Raw genomic sequence first — 22580 nt, forward strand, 5'->3', positions numbered from 1 at the left:
ACTATTCACCCCCCAAAGTCAATACTTTGTAGAGCCACCTTTTGCAGCAATAACAGCTACAAGTCTCTTGGAGTATGTCTCTATAAGCTTGGAATATCTAGCCGCTGGGATTTTTGCCCATTCTTCAAGGAAAAACTGCTCCAGCTCCTTCAAGTTGGATGGGTTCATCTGGTGTACAGCAATCTTTAAATTATACCACAGATTCTCAATTGGATTGAGGTCTGGGCTTTGACTAGGCCATTCCAAGACATTTAAGTGTTTCCCCTTAAACCACTTGAGTGTTGCTTTAGCAGTATGCTTAGGGTCATTGTCCTGCTGGAAGGTGAACCTCCATCCCAGTCTCAAATCTCTGGAAGACTGAAACAGGTTTCCCTCAAGAATTTCCCTGTATTTAGCACTATCCATCATTCCTTCAATTCTGACCAGTTTCCCAGTCCCTGCCGATGAAAAACATCCCCACAGCATGATGCTGCCACCACCATGCTTCACTGTGGGGATGATGTTCTCGGGGTGATGAGGTGTTGGGTTTGCGCCAGACATAGCGTTTTCCATGATGGTCAAAAAGCTACATTTTAGTCTCATCTGACCAGAGTACCTTCTCCCATATGCCTTTTGGCAAACACCAAACGTGTTTGCTTATTTTTTTCTTTAAGCAATGGCTTTTTTTTCTGGCCACTCTTCCGTAAAGCCCAGCTCTGTGGAGTGTATGGCTTAAAGTGGTTCTATGGACAGATACTCCAATCGCCGCTGTGTAGCTTTGCAGCTCCTTCAGAGTTATCTTTGGTTTCTTTGTTGCCTCTGATTAATGCCCTCCTTGCCCGGTCCCTGAGTTTTGGTGGGTGGCCCTCTCTTGGCAGGTTTGTTGTGGTGCCATATTCTTCCAATTTTTAATAATGGATTTAATGGTGCTCTATGGGATGTTCAACATTTCTGATATTATTTTATAACCCAACCCTGATCTGTACTTCTCCACAACTTTGTCCCTGACCTGTTTGGAGAGCTCCTTGGTCTTCATGGTGCCGCTTGCTTGGTGGTGCCCCTTGCTTAGTGGTGTTGCAGACTCTGGGGCCTTTCAGAACAGGCGTATATATACTGAGAACATGTGACAGATCATGTGCCACTTAGATTGCACACAGGTGGACTTTATTTATCTAATTATGTGACTTCTGAAGGTAATTGGTTGCACCAGATCTTATTTAGGGGCTTCGTAGGAAAGGGGGTGAATACGTATGCACACACAGCTTTTCCGTTTTTTGTTTTTTCACTTCACCAATTTGGACTATTTTGTGTATGTCCATTACATGAAATCCAAATAAAAATCCATTTCAATTACAGGTTGTAATGCAACAAAATAGGAAAAATGCACTGTACTGTCCTGGTTGGTGCAACGCCATTATTGATGATGACCTATTAGAGAAGACTAGAGACTGCTCATCAACGGAAGTGCTAATTCACAAGCCATGGTGGTTCCAGGGGGTCCTAGACCTGTAGACATACACTGTTATAATGAAGGCAATGTGGACTTTTTCTGAATAGTTTGTCATGGACACCATTAAACACCAATGGACAGTGGGGAAAATGCTATTGCTCTTTTAGATACAGTCGAAAGACAACAAACTGCCTATCTCTGGAGTCAATGTTAAAGTGTGGGAGGAGGGCTATGATATTGATTACTGACTATGAACCTAGCATGTCAACAAGTTGCAAGTCCATGTGAAGTAGATTTGTCTAGAAGAAAAGCATAGTTATGAAGGACTATTATGTACACGTATAACCATATCTTTATGCAGTGTAATCGATGTATGCTTGGAGAATGTAAACCTATTGAAGATCCCAGCATTTATATGTAACATCAGTACAAACCTTGACGTACCATTTTTTCCTCTGTGTCATTTATTCAGCGCGTTGCATCTTGAACATTGACATGGAAGATTAGGGGGAAATATGGAAGACTAGAGAGAATTATAGGGGTGAATAATGATGGTTATGCATACCACTCATATCTATATCAAATTGCGTCCTTAGCGAGTACATTTTCGTGACATGCATCAGCCGCGCTCATCCGACATTATCTGCTCAGAGTTTCCATCACACTGCAACATATACAGTATGTGGATTGAATGACAGATTGAGAGAGAGAAATACAGAGGGAGAGAGAGAGAGCGCGTCGACAATGCTTAATAATCAACATGTATGGATGAGATTTTGCTCGTAAGATGTTTTCTCCCCTTCTGATTGACAGGCCAATATCTGCCTACTTAATACATCTTCATCCCATTTGGGGGGTCCCGCTTCCAAGGCCTTTTCACAGCCTGTCAATCAGCTCTCCTAGATAACGAGTGTAAATGCCATACTACATAAGGACAGGTGGGAGAGAACTGGGGCTTCGGATAGACATGGCTTCCAACCCCCTTCCATTCAATTCTCATGGTTTAGAAGGGGGTGGTGTAAAACTCATTCCATGCTGGGCCGAGTGTCTGTTGATCCTCATTTTCTTTCAGTTTGTGTCCAATTTAGACCTCGACAACCAGGTAAGGGGATTTCCTAACTAATCAGTGACCTGAATTGATCAATCATGTACAATGGAGGAGAGAAAACCGCAGACACTTGTCCCTCCATGAAATGAGTTTGACACTTGTGCTGCTTGTCAGGATACAAAGCCAGCTTTTTGCATTATTCTACACAGGCATATTATGAGAGCCTTGTGGCCAGCTGTGAAGGAAAGTACCTGCTATATATATACACACCATTTAGCAGATGCTTATTTGACATTTGCATATGGTGGACCCAGCAGGAATTGAAACCACGACTCTTGACGTTGCGAGCCCCCATGCTCGACCGACTTAGCTACACAGGACCAAACTGGATGGTGAGAGTTCTTCACTAGCCTGCTGGGTCTGACACAGGGACACTTGTTACTCCTACTGGTTGGTAAGTGGCCATCTCACACAGCAGGTAAAAAGGACATTACACTCTGAACTTATTGGTGGCAGCAATAAACCCATCAAACATGAGTTCAAATACTTCAGTATTTGTTATTTAAATATGTATTTTCTGTGTATTTGAGTATTTTCAAATAATCAACTACTTCTATTGGAAGTATTTGAAAGATCTGTTAAATAATTTCCTATGAAAAGCCTACTATTTGAAAGTGTATTTTAATACTTATTTCAAATCCTATTTTCAAATACCAGGGTTAAATGAATGGGAGTGTATTTGAGTGAGGGTATTTCAGTATTTTCAAATACTTTCCAAGTGAATTTCCAAATACATTCCAATATTCAACTGTCTTTTCAATAAAAACAATATATAAGTAAACCAAAATGTCTTTGAAAGTAATTTAAATACACTAAATAGTATTTTAACCCAGGTATGAAACCCATACTTATGCGACGTGATCCAGAAAGATGGTCCCTTCACAGTCAAGTTATGGAAGGGGGTATTTCAATGATAGGACTCTGCCTAGACTTTTAGCTGCCATGGCAACAGACAATAGGCCTACAGTATACATTTTAGACTAGCTCAGTTTCGTCTCGGTACAACGCCAAACATGGTCATGAGTTAGGAGTCATCACACGCACGCACACAGACACACGGAAACACACACACACACGGACACAAGCACAGACACACCTACACAAACTATTTTATTCCAAAAAGTACAGTGCTGGATGTCATTGTGACATTCAACCATGGAACAACAGATATAACCAAACTGACATGAAAACCAAATAAATATTCATGTTAGTGAAAGGAAAATGTAAGGGTCTGAAGTTCCACTTAATGCATAAAGGCCATTCTATTGACTTGCCGTGGCTTCCTCTTGCCGGGAATATTCTAGTCCGGCTCTTATAAGTAATCCCGTAGAGATTCTAGCCTCTCACATATACTGTATCTCAGAAACAGACCAGGCCAGCGCTCACCTCTGTGCATCCATGCATCTTATCCTACATAGTTTATAATAATGGGTTTATATTTCCCCGTTTTGACCCAAGGAACGTACAGCCATATTGATTTAAGACTTCATAACAAATGTTAAATGTATGTTGTAGACAACTATTTTGGCAAAGCAAGTGGAACTTATAATGGAAAGACTTCAGCTTAGGTTACTGTACTAAGCACAAATCATGTGTAAGAATAAACGACCTGTCCATTACCATATTTTTCCAGCTCAAACAAAATATGGACACAAAATAGAGTATAACATGGATACACGTGACAAGTTGTTTTGCTCTAAAATACCAACTACACTTTACAAAAGAGAAATAGTCTCACGCTGGAGGTTAAATGCATCATGATTCATCAACTATTTATCTGCAAAAAAGAAATACAGATTAAAAAAAAAAGTGAGAGTGAGATGAACAAACTGCGTAAAGATATGTGAAGCTGAAGTATGTGTAATCAAAGCAGAGCTGTCTGCCCTCCAAGCTGAGGGCTTGTTTACCATACAGCTGTGATTGGACAGCTGCAGTCATCAGAAAAATAGTCCCTGGTTAGCTAACACAGGACTCGACTTGGCACCAGCTGCTCTGCGGACTGTCAGCCAGGGTGATGTGGCTAGAATCATAAGTAGCATGATGGTGCCATGGTGAATTCTGTGCCCCTATGTGTATCTGTGACCAGTAGCTGTTTCCAGGCACTAAAAAGGTGATGTGTTAGATTTAGAGAAGATTATAAACATGGGTAAGTTCACTTTTTTAACCATTCAGGGAAATTAGATGGCCATTAGACTAGTGGTGATGGATGTCAGTGATTGGTCTATTCAGTCTTAAATGTGTTCAGACAGAAAACACACAATGCCCTGTTACCAACCTAGATTACACGGTAGAGACATCTTGTCCAAGATCATATTTTGCACAACTGTCACGTCCTGACCAGTATAGGGGTTATTTGTTATTGTAGTTTGGTCAGGACGTGGCAGGGGGTGTTTGTTTTATGTGGTTCAGGGTGTGCTTTGTGTATGTGTTTAGGTAGAGGGGTATTTGATTTATTAGTCCGGGGTTTGTTAGTCATTGTTCTATGTTAGTATATTTTCTATGTTCTATCTAGTTTTTTGTATTTCTATGTTTAGTTAATTGGGGTTGGACCTTCAATTGGAGGCAGCTGGTTATTGTTGCCTCTGATTGAGGGTCCTATAATTAGGAGTTTGTTTTTCATGGGTTTTTGTGGGAGATTGTTCTTGTTTAGCTGTTTGCCTGACAAGACTGTCAAGTTTGTTTTGTATACGTTTATGTGTTTTCCTTCTTCACCTAAATAAAAAGATGAGTGTACATTTTCCCGCTGCGTCTTGGTCTCTACCCTACGACATCTGTGACATTTGCTGCAGATGTAATTGGCAAAGTTGACACTATTGGTAACTGTAGAGCAGGGATTCTTGAAAGTTGGGACATTCCTTGTCCTACAGGGGAACTTTTTTTTCTAGTTGACATTTTTGTATTTGGTTACATTATTTGACCTTAAACATTTAGGGGGATTTTATTAGGGGAAAGATTTCCTTTTGGATTTTTCAAAATATTTTCAATATCATTTCCATGTCAGCTTTATACCCAGAGAAAATTATCCTACCATCAAACTCTCCAAAAAAGTGTTGTGGCTAGTCAACTTTCAGTGGACGCCCCTCCTAAAACCCCACGTTTCATTTTGGTTGTTGTCAGTGACTCTTTGTTAGTTTCCCCTTTTGTATTGGCGACATTTTTCTGGCAGCTTCATTAAACAGTACCATCAAAACACCAGTCTCAACGTCAACCGTGAAGAGGTGACTCCGGGATACTGGACTTCTAGGCAGAGTTCCTCTGTCCAGTGTATGTGATCTTTAATCCATCTTAATCTTTTCTTCTTATTGGCCAGTCTGAGATATGGCTTTTTCTTTCCAACTCTGCCTAGAAGGTCAGCATCCCAGAGTCGCCTCTTCATTGTTGACTTTGAGACTGGTGTTTTGCGGGTACTATTTCATGAAGCTGCCAGTTAAGGACTTGTGAGGCATCTGTTTCTCAAACTAGACACTCTAATGTACTTATCTTCTTGCTCAGTTGTAGACCGGGGCCTCCCACTCTTTCTATTCTGGTTAGAGCCAGTTTACGCTGTTCTGTGAAGGGAGTAGTACACAGCGTTGTACGAGATTTTCAGTTTCTTGGCAATTTCTCGCATGGAATAGCCTTCATTTCTCAGAACAAGGATAGACTGACGAGTTTCAGAAGAAAGGTCTTTGTTTCTGGCCATTTTGAGCCTGTAATCGAACCCACAAATGCTGATGCTCCAGATACTCAACTAGTCTAAAGAAGTACAGTTTTATTGCTTCTTTAAATAGGACAACAGTTTTCAGCTGTGCTAACATAATTGCAAAATGGGTTTCTAATGATCAATTACCCTTTAAAATTATAAACATAGATTAACTAACTCAACGTGCCATTGTAACACAGGAGTGATGGTTGCTGATAATGTGCCTCTGTAAGCCTATGTAGATATTCCATTCAGAATCAGCCGTTTCCAGCTACAATAGTCATTTACAACATTAACAATGTCTACACAGTATTTCTGATCAATTTTATGTTATTTTAATGGACAATTTTCTTTTGCTTTTCTTTCAAAAACAAGGACATTTCTAAGTGACCCAAAACCTTTGAATGGTAGTGTAGCTCTCTCTCTCGTCCCGTCTTTCAAGAATCCCTGAGATATCAGTTTCTCCTCTGGGCTACAATGTATTAAGAGCTCTATTCAATCAGATTCGCTTTAGCTGACAATCGCATAGCGTTGTTTTGGCGGTGTAAGAGGTGGAACTATATTAGAGATGTCAAATCTACAAGTGGCTCCTAAAGCAGACATTGCCATTGGCTGCACAGAGTCACATTAACAGAAATCCCATGCAGCCTTGTAAACAAGTTAAAGCACTGGAATGTGAGATGTAATCTACACCTCCATTAAGATGAATGAAACCCTCATTATTTAGTTGAATGATTTTTCAATTTGAGAGTCATTATTTCTATGTAGCCTACACTTACTCATTCTGAACTTCAAATATGAGTGAGGCAGGTGTGGCTTCATGAAAATGATGCAAGAGCAGCTGCTCACGGAATTGAGTGCTCCAACACAATTCCACCTCATGCACAGCCAGAATATGCCCTATGTGGGTGTCTGCTATCACACGTTAACACGTCATCTGATTCAATCTAGGCCTTAGTAATACATTCACATCGTATTTATAATATCTCAAAACATCAAAAGGCATGGACGGACATATACACTCACAGTTGTGCACTCAGAGTAGAGTAAGATCGTCACCAATCTTTTTCATGACATTTCTACCCAAATGAAATGTTCCTACTTGCTAAGTACAGATGACCTTGATGCTAACTGTTACAGAATGTTACAGGAGACAGGCATCACCATAACTACTGTATGGTGCAGTGCAGAGTTTTGGCAGACACAGGCAGCAGGAGCTAACTGAATTCAGGGAGGAGAGCAGAGGTGGGTCAAGGAGACATGTTGTCCGCAGAAAAATGTAAATTGAAATATTTTCGCTCACCTTTTCCCCTCTCTCTCTCTCGCTCTCCAGGCCTGGCTCCAGGATGGCATACCGGAGGGGACATAACTAGTATTGCGTTACAGCCCTAATAACACAAGGTTAATAACACAAGATACAAAAATGTATCTGAAATGTAGCCGTGGACATCAACAACCGCCATTTAATAGAATGACACAAGAAAGCAACCCGGTCTTAATTTGTACATATATGTACATCCTTAAAGAGAGACTGGGTTGCAAGAAGGATATGTGCCCCACTAGGACATGGGTATCCGAAATGCAGCTGTAGATGCAGTAGGCCCACGCATCATTTGTGGCTTTAAAAAAAATATATATATTATTTAACTAGGCAAGTCAGTTAAATAACAAATTCATATTTATAATGACGGCCTAGGAACAGTGGGTTAACTGCCTTACTCGGGGATTCAATCTAGCAACCTTTCGGTTGATGGCCCAACGCTCTAACCACTAGGCTACCAACATGCACAGATCGATCAGCTCGACAGGATGAGCACCACTAGTTTCTAAAATATTCTTATAGGCTTCATAGCTTGGACTTTAATCATTAGAAGTATAGGCTATATTTCTGTCGAATTTGAGACACTTTGCAATGATCGTAACCAAGCCGCCACTTCTCCAGGTGCACAATATTTTCAGGAAAGCAAACTCAATCAAAGTAAGTGCTTGTTCTACAGTCATAGTTGATGTAAAATGTTCTACAGTCATAGCCGATGTAAAATGTTCTACAGTCATAGCCGATGTAAAATGTTCTACAGTCATAGCCAATGTAAAATGTTCTACAGTCATAGCCGATGTAAAATGTTCTACAGTCATAGCCGATGTAAAATGTTCTACAGTCATAGCCGATGTAAAATGTTCTACAGTCATAGCCGATGTAAAATGTTCTACAGTCATAGCCGATGTAAAATTTTCTACAGTCATAGCTGATGTAAAATGTTCTACATGGTAGTATCTCATTTGAATCTGCCGCAAATTAGTAAATTCCCATTCTGAGCGCAACAAACACACACACAAACGGCATAGAAGAGAGCAGGGAGGGGTGAGAACGTAGGCTATATTGTTATCATAGGCCATTGTAAAAGTGGTCAATACTATCACACAATAACTGTAATGCAAATGAATAAGAACCGAGTGAAACTTGGCCTACTTGTTTTAGTAGGCTACACACGGTATGGGTCCTACATACAAAATGGACCAAAAAATGGAGGCCTATCTGAAATGCAGCCATATACACAACAACTGTCTTGTCATTTTGCACACAAGAAAGCACAAGACATCGAAGAGAAGCCCCACGAAGACTGGTAGCCCAAGACGCGCTCATTAAAAACAGCACACACTGTAAACATCCTTCAGGACCGTGGACAGAAGGCTACAGCCAGTCAGCTCGATGAAAGGATAATGTTAGATGTGCTGGCAGCTCACCTCAGAGCACAACCAATAGGCTACATTGGCCATTGTCCTTATACCCGTCAAATAATGCAAAACGGTATATATATCAATAGCAATTAGACCCGCAAAAGCAAGGAATGACATTATGAATCACAGATAAATCTAAAAGATGAATTGAAGTAAAAAGCAAAGGCCTAAACTATACATTACATTAAAAAAATGAGCCTAACAACAAGTAGGTTTACATGAGGGAAAACCAACGAATGAATCATTCAGACACGGTAGCCAGGGCCATAAAGGTTGTAGCTTACCATTTAGACGAGTTGCAGCCTCCTCCATGCTGTGTTGAACCTCATGAGAAATGTTAGATTCCATTCTCCTTCCTGCCGAAATGTACTTGTCAGCTCCCGTTCATATGCCAGCTGGACCAGCTAGGCTTTTCGTTGATGTAACATGCTGCGTCTGTGTTCACTGAGTAAGCCCTTGAGAGTGGAGAAGGAATTTCACACATTGCTGTAGATGTCCCAACTGTTAATCCGCATCCATGTTTCAGGGGCAACAGTCAAGTCTGCATTGCTGACAAAGGCCAGCCGTATCTTTGAAGACCACTGATTGGGGTCTATTTGTTGTTGCTGGCTGTGGTGGCGATTTCGTTTTGCAAGAACCAATAAACTCTGCTTTCACTGGTTCAGTTTTGGTTAGATCCAACAAGTCCTCAGGAGCTTGTTACTAGTGGCTGGGGTAATGGAGGTGCAGGTGCTTGTTGTGATGTTACCCTCGTGGTGTTGGTGCTAAGCCCTGGCTCTCCTCAATCTGGTTGGTTAGCAGGCAGTGTTGGGGATGGGCGGGTATCCTTCGACCTCATGGCTTGGTTTTTGCTCTGACATGCACTGTCAACTGTGGGACCTTATACAGACAGGTATGTGTCTTTCCAAATCATATCCAATCAATTAGATTTACCACAAGTGGACTCCAATCAAGTTGTAGAAACATCTCAAGGATGATGAATGGAAACAGGATGCACCTGATCTCAATTTAGAGTCTCATAGCAAAACGGTTTGAATACTTATGTAAATAAGGTATTTCTGTTTTTTTTATTTTTAATACATTTGCAAAAATGTCCAAAAACCTGTGTTCGCCTTATTATTATGGGACATTGTTAAATAAAAATAAAATAACTGTGGGTAGATTGATGAGCAAAACAATTAATCAAATACATTTTAGAATAAGGCTGTAATGTAACAAAATGTGGAAAATTGAAAGGGTCTGAATACTTTCCAAATGCACTGTCCCTTCGTGCATTCCTGTACTGTACACCTCCCTACAGCAACGTTCATTTAAAAAAAATCATGCTGTCACAGCTGTGACTCATTGAACCTCACATGCATGGTGAGAGAGTATTACAGGACAAAATTCAAATACTGAATGATAAATGTTTACACAGAGTGTAGGGAGAGTCGGTTTATACAGGATATTCGCTTCCCATTCCCAGACTGTGATAAACATATCTCCCTCCTGTATGAATAGGCAGATGCTGTCCAAGTCATGTGATCCCCAGATGTGGTTCACTACTTGTACAGAGATGACGTTAGGGACGACCTGACCCGTGTTGAATCATTTCGGCATTTTCACTGATGTTTTCACTCCAGTTGACGTGTTGTATTGGACCTCTACGTCACAGGAAAAGCCCGTTAGACAGATCTCAAGATCGTCATCTTCCATTGTATTACTGACTCACAATGCCTGTATGTCTGGAGTATCTGCTGCGGCTGTTAGCTCTCTTTGTCTCTTGTTAGTTTCTTTGTGATCTCTTGTGGAGGAAACTACCATTGTGGTCAGCCTGACTGCCAGTCAAGTTGAACGTTTCAGTTTGAACGATCTATCTGGAGGTGCCAGGGAGTTAGTGTGTGACAGGGGTCTAGCTGTGTCTCTACCCCCCCCCACCCCCGCCCTAAAGTCATTACTTTTAAGATGCACGTGTATTCTGAAGAAAACTCCCACCCTCCAGCCCTAAACATCCCTCTTCTCTTTTCCTCTTGTGTCTGACTTATTCTCTCTCCGTCTCTCTCATGCATGGCTGTCTGTCTGACATCTTGACTTCAGTGAGTGGACTGACTGCTAATGGTTGGCATTTCCCATCACAGAGGACGTGTACTGGGTTGAAAACATCAGCCTATCGTTTGTCTTCTCTCATCAGAGTGTTTTTAACTGGAGTGGTCGCAGCTTTCTTCCTGTCATCATGTGGGACTCTGATGGTCTGGCGGTACCTCAAATGTTCTGAATCCTCCCCTCAGGCTGACTGAATAGAAATCTCCTGTGCATGAGGGTTATGGAAGGAGACAGAAGTTCTTGACCCACTTTGGAGAACCATTGTCGACAACAAGCTAAGTCCCACAACTGACAGGTAAGGACTTCTAAAACGGTGGTCAGGACTCAGAAGTGATTAAAAGTGTAGCTGAAAGAATGGTAAAGCTTTTGTCAACATTTTCCTCTCCGATGGAGTTAAGACATTCACTAAAAGTTAGTACACAGAGTATCACTGTAGGTTTCAGAAGATAAGACATGCAAATATTCTCTCAAGTTGATCGGAGAGTCCTTTAGGTCACCAGTTCAAATCACCTCACAGATGCAGGTGCGCGCTTTTTAAATATTCTACCTAAAGATTGCGCTGACAAGTTTAATTTAATTCGGTCCTAAAAGAACTCCCTTCCCCCCTTTCCCTGTTGCTCTGGCCCCAGGATGACAGTGGTAAAAAGAAGGATGACTAGCCTGTAGCAGTGTGTCAGCCTTGCTAAATGATTAGACTAAAGAGGTCTGAGAATGTAGCCAGTGATTGGTTCAATGTTCGAAGGGAGCAAATTGCTCCCACAGGTGCTTAAAGGGCGAAACAGAGGGTGGATTCTGAGAACTGTGGAAATGTGGAGGAGAACAGTCTGCCGATTGAGAAAGAAGAGGACGTTTTTCTAAAGATGCAAACGAGTTATGCTTTGAGACCGTTGGGACACGAGACTGACTGTAACCTGGGAGAGCTTACTTTTAGCTGTCACTGGACGTCTGAGAGTTCACGCCTGTGTGTTTGGTTAAGAGAAAGTTAGCATTCTGCTGGATAGATGTAATTAAGTGAAATCCACATTAGAAGCATCTTTAGAGGGCTAGGAAGGATGGCTTCAGTGGGTAGATATTACATGTAGTGTCAGTCAAATGTACTCTTCTAGGTGCTAAGCAAGGTTCATTTGACGTTAAGAGAATACGGACAATACAAGGAGGGAAGTACACCCACAATCTCAGGGAGTTATCCAAGATGGTGTTTAAATCTGACATACAGTAGAGGGAGATTCCTGTGGGAGAGAACGCAAGGCAGGTAACATGTAAAGTTGCAGACTCCTTATGAAGGGTTGCCTGCTACACTAATATTCACAAAGCTTTATTAATGAGACAGGTTAGATAGCTTTTTTTTTTTTTAAAGTGCATTCTCCAGGTCAAACTTGAGACATAACCAAAGCTTGCCTGAGAAAGTAGACCTCCAGTGTTCTTCATGTACAAGTTTGGACAGGCATTATGCAAGCATTTTTTTCTAAAGAAAGAGGAAATTGAACTGTGTTCGAGTGAAGGGTAACCACAAAAGCGCAAGTATCAAGAACACACACACAGCGGTCACAGTGTTACAGTATCATGCACTATGTGTCTGCGATATGAATGTATTTTTAGGAGTCAACGGAACATTAGTGATCGTTGTCACTACGAGGGGAATACCAGAGTTACTCGCACCTCAAGCTGCTGGCAAAATGTTGAAAACGCAATGATTATCCCACCAATGTCTCTGAAACTAAAAGATGTTTATAGATTCCACAGTGATTATTACTGTGGGCCAAATGGTCTGACTAGTCCCTGCTCTAGTACAGGGTTTTCCAAACTTGGTCCTGGGGCCCCCCTCTGGGTTTATATTTCCCCCCTAGCACTACACATTTGATTCAACTAATCAAAGCTTAATGATGAGTTGGTTTTTTGAATTAGCTGTGTAGTGGTGGGGCAAAAAACAAAACGTGCCCCCAGTGGGAGGGGGGGCCCAGGACCAAGTTTGGGAAACCCTGTACTAGTACCTTAGATTTACACCAGCATAGCATAATATTCTGATTATTGATTTACACAAGTTGTCTTTCAGGTCTGTAGTCTTTCAGCAAACCAAAATACAGTTCTCAGGTTGCCCTATTCATGAGCGTTTAGACTACCGTGGTAAAAATGAAAACATCACATAGTCAATGCTCAGTCTTAGCGGGTACGTAATGAACGGCTAATCTCACCTCATGGACCATTGGTCAGGTAGGCTCTTTTAATTTGCATGTTATGTCTCAGTCATCCACATGGTGAGAACTTAGATTAATGACACATCTGTGGATCACCCATAGAACTACCTTTTAGGATCAATACCACGAGGATTAAACCAGGGAATAGGATTGAGTGCTTTATCAGGCTAGATAAACATTCTAATTCTATACTGTAGAGTACCTTTACATCACATGACATTTCATGCCAATTTAGTGAGACTGCCAACTTCCGTAACACATGCTGTGCTACATACACCCATAGGCCTACCCACACCCACAAATGCACACCAACACACCCATACTTACACGTGTACACTTAGAAAAAAGGTTCCAAAAAGGGTTCTTTGGCTGTCCCAATAGGAGAACCCTTTTTGGTTCCAGGTAGAACCCCTTTGGGATCCATATAGAACCCACTGTGGAAAGGATTCTACATGGACCCCTAAAGGTGGTTCTAGCTGGAACTAAAAGTGTTCTACCTGGAACCAAAAAGGGTTCTCCAAAGGGTCCTCCTATGAGGCCAGCCGAACAACTCGTTTATGTTCTAGATAGTACCATTTTCCCCCTAGCCTTTAGGATCTTAATTTGATCACCCTGTAACAGTATAACTTTTTTGAAATGCAGGAAATGCACACCTTGTAGTGTATTTGAGGTTAAGACGGCTTCTGAAGTTTGGAATTTCCACTTCCATGTCCATTAATTAAAATTCGCATTATAAGTCACATTTTCTGTTGCTGCAGGATTATTTTCCTGCTTTAGCAAACTGGATCAAATTAAGATCATACATCTGTACATTGCCTGGCACCCGCTCGCACAACACACACACACTTTGCTCTACTTCCAAATGGCATCTCAATTCGTGAAGCTGGATGAGAAATCAAACTTCCTCCCTCTCATCCACTTATACCATTAAGGGTCTTCTGTTTCTGCACACTGACAACAACAAAGCCTGAGTAGGAGGTGGATGGAACATAGCAACATCATCTACTCAGCCTCATAAATAAAAATTGAATGATTTCCTGTCTTATCTTTCATAACTAATTCTTTCTCCAATTTGAGCTCGAACCAAACTACTCCTCAATACCAATCAACACCTTTTAGTGCCATCAACAGCAAAACAATTATACTTTGTATTACTCCACTAGAAAGCTGAAAAGGTAATTATGTGATTGTGCTACTAATAATCTAAAAACATGTTGGTGTATGTGGTATTGAAAGGAACATAGATATCCATCACATTGTTGCTACCATGTTTCCCAGAGTCTAATTGGGATTTAGATTTTAATGATGATGTCTGTTTCATGTGATAGACTTGCCTGTCTATTTCAGGAGCAAGCTAGGACAGACACTTAGATCTGATTATCAGTGTGTAGTACCAGTCCGAATGTCATCACCGAGTTAAAGCCGCAGGACAGATTTCTTCCTGCTATTATCACAACAACCCGTATGAACTCTATAGAACTACTGTATGTCCGTCCTTACATTAAAGTAAAGGATTTAAACAAGTATTAAACCTACGAACTGTCCTGCTGTCAGTCTTAATGCCTCCAAATATCTAGTTCATCCAATCACAGAGTCTGGCTCTGGCACATCGGACGTCACAAGGAAGTGCAAATGCTCTCCCACTAATCACAACCTGTGCTGTAGCAGATAGTTAGCCAGTTTGAAATCATGCAGAGCAATATCCATGGCAAATTTAGATGCAATTACTGGGCAGCGGCATTAACATAAGGTAATATAAACCCGTTAGGAGGTGGGAGCCAATATTTCCATGACACATTTTTGTCCAGTCATAAGGTCCTGAACCCCATGACAGTAACTGCTATCGTACACTGAGGGGGGTCGGAAAAGATGAGTCACAAAGCCTGAAATTGGTGAAACTTTTCACACAAAAGGGTTAAAAGTGGGGAGATACTGTAGTTTCATAGGCAATTTGGAGTTAGCGAGTTGCGCTGAAATAAGGCTCAAATCGATTTCTTATTTTTTTATTTCACCTTTATTTAACCAGGTAGGCCAGTTGAGAACTAGTTCTCATTTACAACTGCGGCCTGGCCAAGATAAAGCAAAGCAGTGCGACACAAACAACACAGAGTTACACATGGAATAAACCAACGTACAGTCAATAACACAATAGAAAAGTCTATATACAGTGTGTGCAAATTAAGTAAGATTAGGGAGGTAAGGCAATAAATAGGCCATAGTGGCGAAATAATTACAATTTAGCAATTAAACACTGGAGTGATGGATGTGCAGAAGATGAATGTGCAAGTAGAGATACTGGGGTGTAAAGGAGCAAAAATTAAAAATAACAATATGGGGATGGGGTAGTTGGGTAGGCTATTTACAGATGGGCTATGTACAGGTGCAATGATCTGTAAGCTTCTATGACAGCTGATGCTTAAAGTTAGTCAGGGAGATATGAATCTCCAGCTTCAGTGATTTTTGCAATTCGTTCCAGTCATTGGCAGCAGAGAACTGGAAGGAAAGGCAGCCAAAGTAGGAGTTGGCCTTGGGGGTGACCAGTGAAATATACCTGCTGGAGTGCGTGCTATGGGTGGGTGTGATAAGGTGGGGCTTTACCTAGCAAAGACTTATAGATGACCTGGAGCCAGTGGGTTTGGCGATGAATATGAAGCGAGGGCCAGCCAATGAGAGCATACAGGTCGCAGTGGTGGGTAGTATATGGGGCTTTGGTGACAAAACGGACGGCACTGTGATAGACTGCATCCAATTTGCTGAGTAGTGTTGGAGGCTATTTTGTAAATGACATTGCCGAAGTCAAGGATCGGTAGGATAGTCAGTTTTACGAGGGTGTGTTTGGCAGCATGAGTGAAGGATGCTTTGTTTGTGAAATAGGAAGCTGATTCTAGATTTAACTTTGGATTGGAGATGCTTAATGTGAGTCTGGAAGGAGAATTTACAGTCTAACCAGACACCTAGGTATTTGTAGTTGTCCACATATTCTAAGTCAGAACCATCCAGAGTAGTGATGCTAGACAGGCGGGCAGGTGCTGGCAACGATCGGTTGAAGAGCATGCATTTAGTTTTACTTGCATTAATGTGCAGTTGGAGGCCACGGAAGGAGTGTTGTATGGCATTGAAGCTCGTCTGGAGGTTTGTTAACGGTGTCCAAAGAAGGGTCAGAAGTATACAGAATGGTGTCGTCTGCGTAGAGGTGGATCAGAGAATCACCAGCAGCAAGAGCGACATTATTGATGTATACAGAGAAGAGAGTCGGCCCGACAATTGAACCCTGTGGCACCCCCATAGAGACTGCCAGAGGTACGAACATCAGGCCCTCCGATTTGACACACTGAACTCTGTCTGAGGAGAAGTTGGTGAACCAGGCGAGGCAGTCATTTGAGAAACCAAGGCTGTTGAGTCTGCTGATGAGAATGTGGTGATTGACAGAGTTCAAACCCTTGGCCAGGTCGATGAATACGGCTGCACAGTATTGTCTTTTATTGATGGCGGTTATGATATCGTTTAGGACCTTGAGCGTGGCTGAGGTGCACCGATGACCAGCTCGGAAACCAGATTGCATAGCGGAGAAGGTACAGTGGGATTCGAAATGGTTGGTGATCTGTTTGTTAACTTGGCTTTCGAAGACCTTGGAAAGGCAGGGTAGGATAGAAAAAGGTCTGTAACAGTTTGGGTCTAGAGTGTCTCCCCCTTTGAAGAGGGGGATGACCGCAGCAGCTTTCCAATCTTTGGGGATTTCAGACGACACAAAAGAAAGGTTGAACAGGCTAGTAATAGGGGTTGCAACAATTGCGGCGGATCATTTTAGAAAGAGAGGGTCCAGATTGTCTAGCCCAGCTGATTTGTAGGGGTCCAGATTTTGCAGCTCTTTCAGAACATCAGCTATCTGGATTTGGGTGAAGGAGAAATGGGGGAGGCTTGGGCAAGTTGCTGTGGGGGGTGCAGAGCTGTTGACCGGGGTAGGGGTAGCCAGGTGGAAAGCATGGCCAGCCATAGAAAAATGCTTATTGAAATTCTCAATTATCGTAGATTTATCGGTGGTGACAGTGTTTCCTAGCCTCAGAGCAGTGGGCAGCTGGGAGGAGGTGCTCTTATTCTCCCTGGACTTTACAGTGTCCCAGAACTATTTTGAGCTTGTGCTACAGGATGCAAATTTCTGTTTGAAAAAGCTAGCCTTTGCTTTCCTAACTGCTTGTGTATATTGGCTCCAAACTTCCCTTAAAAGTTGCATATCGCGGGGGCTATTTGATGCTTATGCAGTACGCCACAGGATGTTTTTGTGCTGGTCAAGGGCAGTCAGGTCTGGAGTGAACCAAGGGCTATATCTGTTCCTGGTTATACATTTTTTTAATGGGGCATGCTTATTTAAGATGGCGAGGAAAGCACTTTTAAAGAATAACAAGGCATCCTCTACTTACGGAATGAGGTCTATATCCTTCCAGGATACCCGGGTCAGGTCGATTAGAAAGGCCTGCTCGCTGAAGTGTTTTAGGGAGCGTTTGACAGTGATGAGGGGTGGTCGTTTGACCGCGGACCCATTACGGACGCAGGCAATGAGGCAGTGATCGCTGAGATCCTGGTTGAAGACAGCAGAGGTGTATTTAGAGGGCAGGTTGGTCAGGATGACATCTATGAGGGTGCCCGTGTTTATGGATTTAGGGTTGTACCTGGTAGGTTCCATGATAATTTGTGTGAGATTGAGGGCATCTAGTTTAGATATCTGTCAGACTTTTAGTAAACCCCAGAGACCCACTCTTGAAGGGTAGACTCATATTTTTCATCCAGAGCCCATTACGAAGCTAAAATAGTATGTTACAGTTTTGACTGTGTTAGAGTGGATAGTCAAAAGTGTCTTTTTGACACATTAATGATTTTGTTAACGAAATGGGGTTGGAGAAAAGTATGATGAGCTGGATACTGGGATTTTTTAACATGATTGTGAGTAAGAGGGTGTCATATTTTGAGGGATGAGTTCAACTGTGTTCAATGGATATGTTATACAGTATTGTGGGTTTATTTTCATTTGCCTCTATGGCATACTTTATGGGCTCTATTGAATTTGTAAAGCTGAAGCGTTACAGATTCCGCAATATAAAATGTAATGTCATTTCCAAATGACCCGATATATGCAGCGTTTACCTCGAATACGGTCTCGGCTAAACCTTTCTATATTTTATCCAGATTTTAGCAGAGAAGCAGAAAATAATGTTTTGTTTCTTTAAAAAAAATAACCACCAGTCAGGAGGTATGCTGAGATATGTAGAAAAATACTTTGTTTAAATGTAATCTGTCACCTTATGATAATATGTTATTTGTGTATTAATTATGATGCCATGATATATGCCTGTATTGATGACGTGTATTATCATTCCATGTACTGTGTGGTAATTTGGATGTAAAATCCTAGGCATGTTAGTGCAGTATATTGAGATGTAAGATTTACAACAGTCAGAATGACAACCTCATTAAAATTGAACATGTAAAGAGGTATGCTTAGATAACCATCCCTATGGGACTCCCAATCACAGCCGGATGTGATGTAGCCTGGATTTTGAACCAGGTACTGCAGTGATGCTTCTTATTCTGAGGTGTAGTGTCTTAGACCACTGCGCCACTCGGGAGCCCCTTTAAATTCCAATCACGCTATAAATTTGAACTTCCGCGACGTGGATTGAATAGAGCCCTATGTGAGTAACTTTCTGATGAATTAGACTATAGGAAGTTCAAGGAAAGAGAGACTAGTCTGTCTCATTCATGAGTCATGGCCTTGTAAAAGAGACTACATAGGAAAGTCTCCTGATTAAATAAAGGGGGAAAAAATGCACAGATGTGATAATCAAGCTTTTCTGATCAGGGTTCATACATAACAAGCGATTCAAACTATATTTTATTTTACATGAATTACATACAAAATATACTTCTTTGTCTTTTCAGGAACTACTCCAGTTTGGACCGGAACAAAGATGGAGAAACAGATGGATAAAACAAACTTTACTTGCGTGACAATCTCTCAAAGCCCTATCAGTGACTTCCTGATGGGCATCTACATCCTGGCCTTTATCCTGGGCTTGGCCTTTAACCTCTTGACCCTTGGCCCCATTGTCCAGCAGGTCCGCAGCCAGAACGTCCTTGGGGTATTCCTGCTCAACCTGTCCCTGTCTGACATACTCTATATCCTCACCATGCCTCTCTGGATCAACTACTACCACCGGGACCACCACTGGAGCCTGGGCAGCCTCTCCTGCAGCGTGGCCGGCTTCTTCTACTACTCCAACATGTACCTTAGCATCTACCTGCTGTGCTGCATCTCTGTGGACCGCTACCTGGCCATCACCTACCCCCTGAGGTCCAAGGCCTTCCGCAGTATACGCTACGCCTGGGTGCTGTGTCTGGTTCTGTGCGCGGCTGTCATGTCCGCACACAGCCTGGTGCTGTTCAAGGACAACCTGCAGGACGCCCACGACGACAAGCTTGACCGCTGCTACGAGACCTACCCTATGCCAAAGCCCGTGGCCCTGTTCAACCTGCTGCGGGTGGGTATTGGCTTCCTGCTGCCCCTGCTGGTGTTGGGGCTCTGTTACTGGAGGATCCTGGGCCAGGTGAAGCAGAGCGAGGGGCTGGGGGAGCAGGTTAAGAGGAAGGTACGGCTGCTCTCCTTCGGGGTGATGGGGATCTTCTCTGTGTGCTTCGCCCCCTACCATCTCCTCCTGCTGACCCGTTCCCTGGCCTACTACTATATGGACGAACAGAGGTACTGTGAGTTTGAGGAGATCATGCACTTCCCCTTCTTGTGCACGCTGGCCCTGTCCAGCCTGAACAGTGTGGTGGACCCAGTGCTGTATGTGCTGGTCAGTAACGGAGTGAGGGAGGACATGAGACTGTGCTGCTGTGGGAACAGAAAGAGTCAAAGGGATAAAGACAGTTCCGTCATCGCAGTAACATGGAAGACACATACAAGCATGATCTGATTACATACAGTGTTTGTGTGCAGGGTTGGGTAGGTTACTTTCTAAATGTAGTCAATTACAGTTACTAGTTACCTGTCCAAAATTGTAATCAGTAACGTTACTTTTCAATTACCCAAACTGTTACTTTTGGATTACTTTCCCTTTAAGAGGCATTAGAAGAAGACAAAAAGGATTCATCAAACGCATTTGGTGTGTCATCATAGTGATCCCTGACTCGCTCAGGTGGAACAAACTGATGCTTTTTCAATACTGAATTGAATACCATTGAGAAAACAACATCCTTTCTGAATTGAAAAGTAATCTAAGAAGTAATCAACTAGTTTTCCAAAATATCTGTAATATGATTACAGATATTTTTGATGGTAACGTAATTTTTTACACTTACAGTTCTTTTGTAATCAGATTACATGTAACTGTGAGTGTGTCTGTTGTATTTATGCCCTTCATCTATTGCAGTAAATCCCTTCCGTGCACATTGTAAAAAGGACAGCATGTTTGTCTGTGTGACTTCAATAACATGTTCCTTCATATCAACCCACTTTCATGGACAATCAGTCAATCAGGTTGTCCTTAAAATGTTCAAAGAAAAGGACTGCAGCCTTTGTGTAGTTTTTCTAATATCCTGCTTGGTGATGAGGATGGATATTCATTCATATGCATCATGTTCTTTTAATTGGAGCTTTCAATTAATGCCTGTCCTCATTGGTATGGAAAAGCCTTTCAAAGGCTGTCTGTTCTGGCTTTATGTTACAGGGTCGTTCCGCTTCAAGGGCCCTTGTATCTCTTCAGGTCTGCCACAGATTTTTATTGATACATGCTTGGTTTACACATGAACCTTTATATTCTAATTTGCCTGTTATGTGGACCGACATAAATGAGAACATTGTTCAATTTCATATTTATCCTAAACAAAATCTATGTAATAAACAATGCTGGTGTTGAAATCCCAGAAAATACAGTACTGGACATTGAAGACATGTTGACAATGTTCATCCAATAAACAAAAAAGGAAGCTACCCAAATTTGCATATGTTTTTCTTATGTTTACACGTAAAATTCCATTATGGGTTAAATCAGTTCCTCTCTCAGTCTCTCAAGGTCAAATATAAAAAGAGAACAAAGATACAGTACTGGAAGATAATGAACTTCCTCATCAACTGAGTTAGTACATCTTTTTAACTTGTGTTTCGAACATGAGAGATCACTGTAGGCCCCCGCTTTAATGAAGGAGTGTGATGTGGCTGTGGGGATGGGACATAGTCCCTCTGTTCCCTGGTTGGCGGTAGGGTAGGGTATTTGTAGGGCTCATGGTTCCCATCCTAGTGCTGGTCCCTATGGTCCTTACGGTCTGGATAAGAGCGCTCTGGTGCTGATGAGAAAAGCTAAAACAGAAAACTCTGGAGACGCTGTGGCTCACGGAGAGCACGGCTCCAGTCCGCCTCACTGACAGCTAACATACTACAAAATACAGCGAACGGAGCCGCAATTAAAACGGACACGCAGTCCGTAATCTACAGCTGCTAACACAGATGGCCCCACACGCCAATAATTAAAACGGCGATGTCATATCTTTGTTGCTGCAGTTAGAGAGAGGGATGGGCGTTTTCTTTGGAGTTTGGGTTGCGAGTCCCACACGTGGCTGTCTCTCTCTGATAATCCTTCTGTGTGTGTGAAGGGACGACTTGAGTGGTGTTTAAATGTGAGGGACAAAGACAGCTAGGTGGAAGGGAGAGATAGAGAGAGATACTGGAAAAGAGAGAGAGAAAATAGAGAGGTGGGGATAGGGGAAGACAGGAAAGAAAAAGAGAGAAAGGACAGAGTGGGGGAGGGAAAGAAGACCGGGGAAACAGAATGAGAGAGAGAAAGCGTGAGGAAAGATTGAGACATTTACCATCTGATATCCATCAGCTGTCAGATAAACAAAACATAAAAAGAATCCACGGCTGGTCCCGGAGAAGCTGAATCTTTGGACACTTTTTGACTGCTTCTCCTTCCTTCCTTCTTTACCCCCACCCTCCCCGCACATAACTGTGCCCCTGAGCTTACAATGAGCTTTTTTCCCCAGAGGAACGCCGACATCCCTCTATCTGGCAGCTGCTCGACTCCTTTTGTGATTCATCACAAAAATACACATTCCTTCACTGACTGAGGACGATTAGCTGTAAAGCCACATAGAGGTCACCAATCACCATACTGCAATGCCTTTGTAATCAGTCTGTCTAATCAGAAACATTGAGTGTTTCACGACTTATTGATGAGCAACATGATATCATCCACTGCCTTCAAACTGTCTATTTGAATATCGCTGCCAAACAAGGTAATTTCAGTCCTGCTTGATTACTTGGAAGAACGCCGTCATAAGCTAATATCAGTAGGT

General features: G+C 42.2%; 1 protein-coding gene across 2 annotated transcripts; it reads left to right on the forward strand.

Annotated features, from left to right (window-relative positions):
• Positions 1 to 1104: 1104 nt before the first annotated feature.
• LOC115163004 (G-protein coupled receptor 4) lies at positions 1105 to 21225 on the forward strand. 2 transcript variants are annotated; one of them, XM_029714566.1, is made up of 2 exons: positions 1105 to 2931; positions 19170 to 21225. In XM_029714566.1, the coding sequence occupies exon 2, from the start codon at positions 19199 to 19201 to the stop codon at positions 20201 to 20203; it is 1005 nt and encodes a 334-aa protein (XP_029570426.1). In that variant the 5' UTR covers positions 1105 to 2931; positions 19170 to 19198; the 3' UTR covers positions 20204 to 21225. The 2 variants fall into 2 exon arrangements, with proteins under 2 accessions (XP_029570426.1, XP_029570425.1); XM_029714565.1 differs by lacking the exon at positions 1105 to 2931 and adding an exon at positions 10957 to 11335.
• The last annotated feature ends 1355 nt before the right edge of the window (positions 21226 to 22580 follow it).

The sequence above is a fragment of the Salmo trutta genome, chromosome 26 (genome assembly GCF_901001165.1).
Source record: "Salmo trutta chromosome 26, fSalTru1.1, whole genome shotgun sequence".
Taxonomy (NCBI): domain Eukaryota; kingdom Metazoa; phylum Chordata; class Actinopteri; order Salmoniformes; family Salmonidae; genus Salmo; species Salmo trutta.

Bases quoted from the DNA above. Each gene is read 5' to 3' on its own strand.
- LOC115163004 (XM_029714566.1), top strand. From the start codon at position 19,199: ATGGAGAAACAGATGGATAAAACAAACTTTACTTGCGTGACAATCTCT.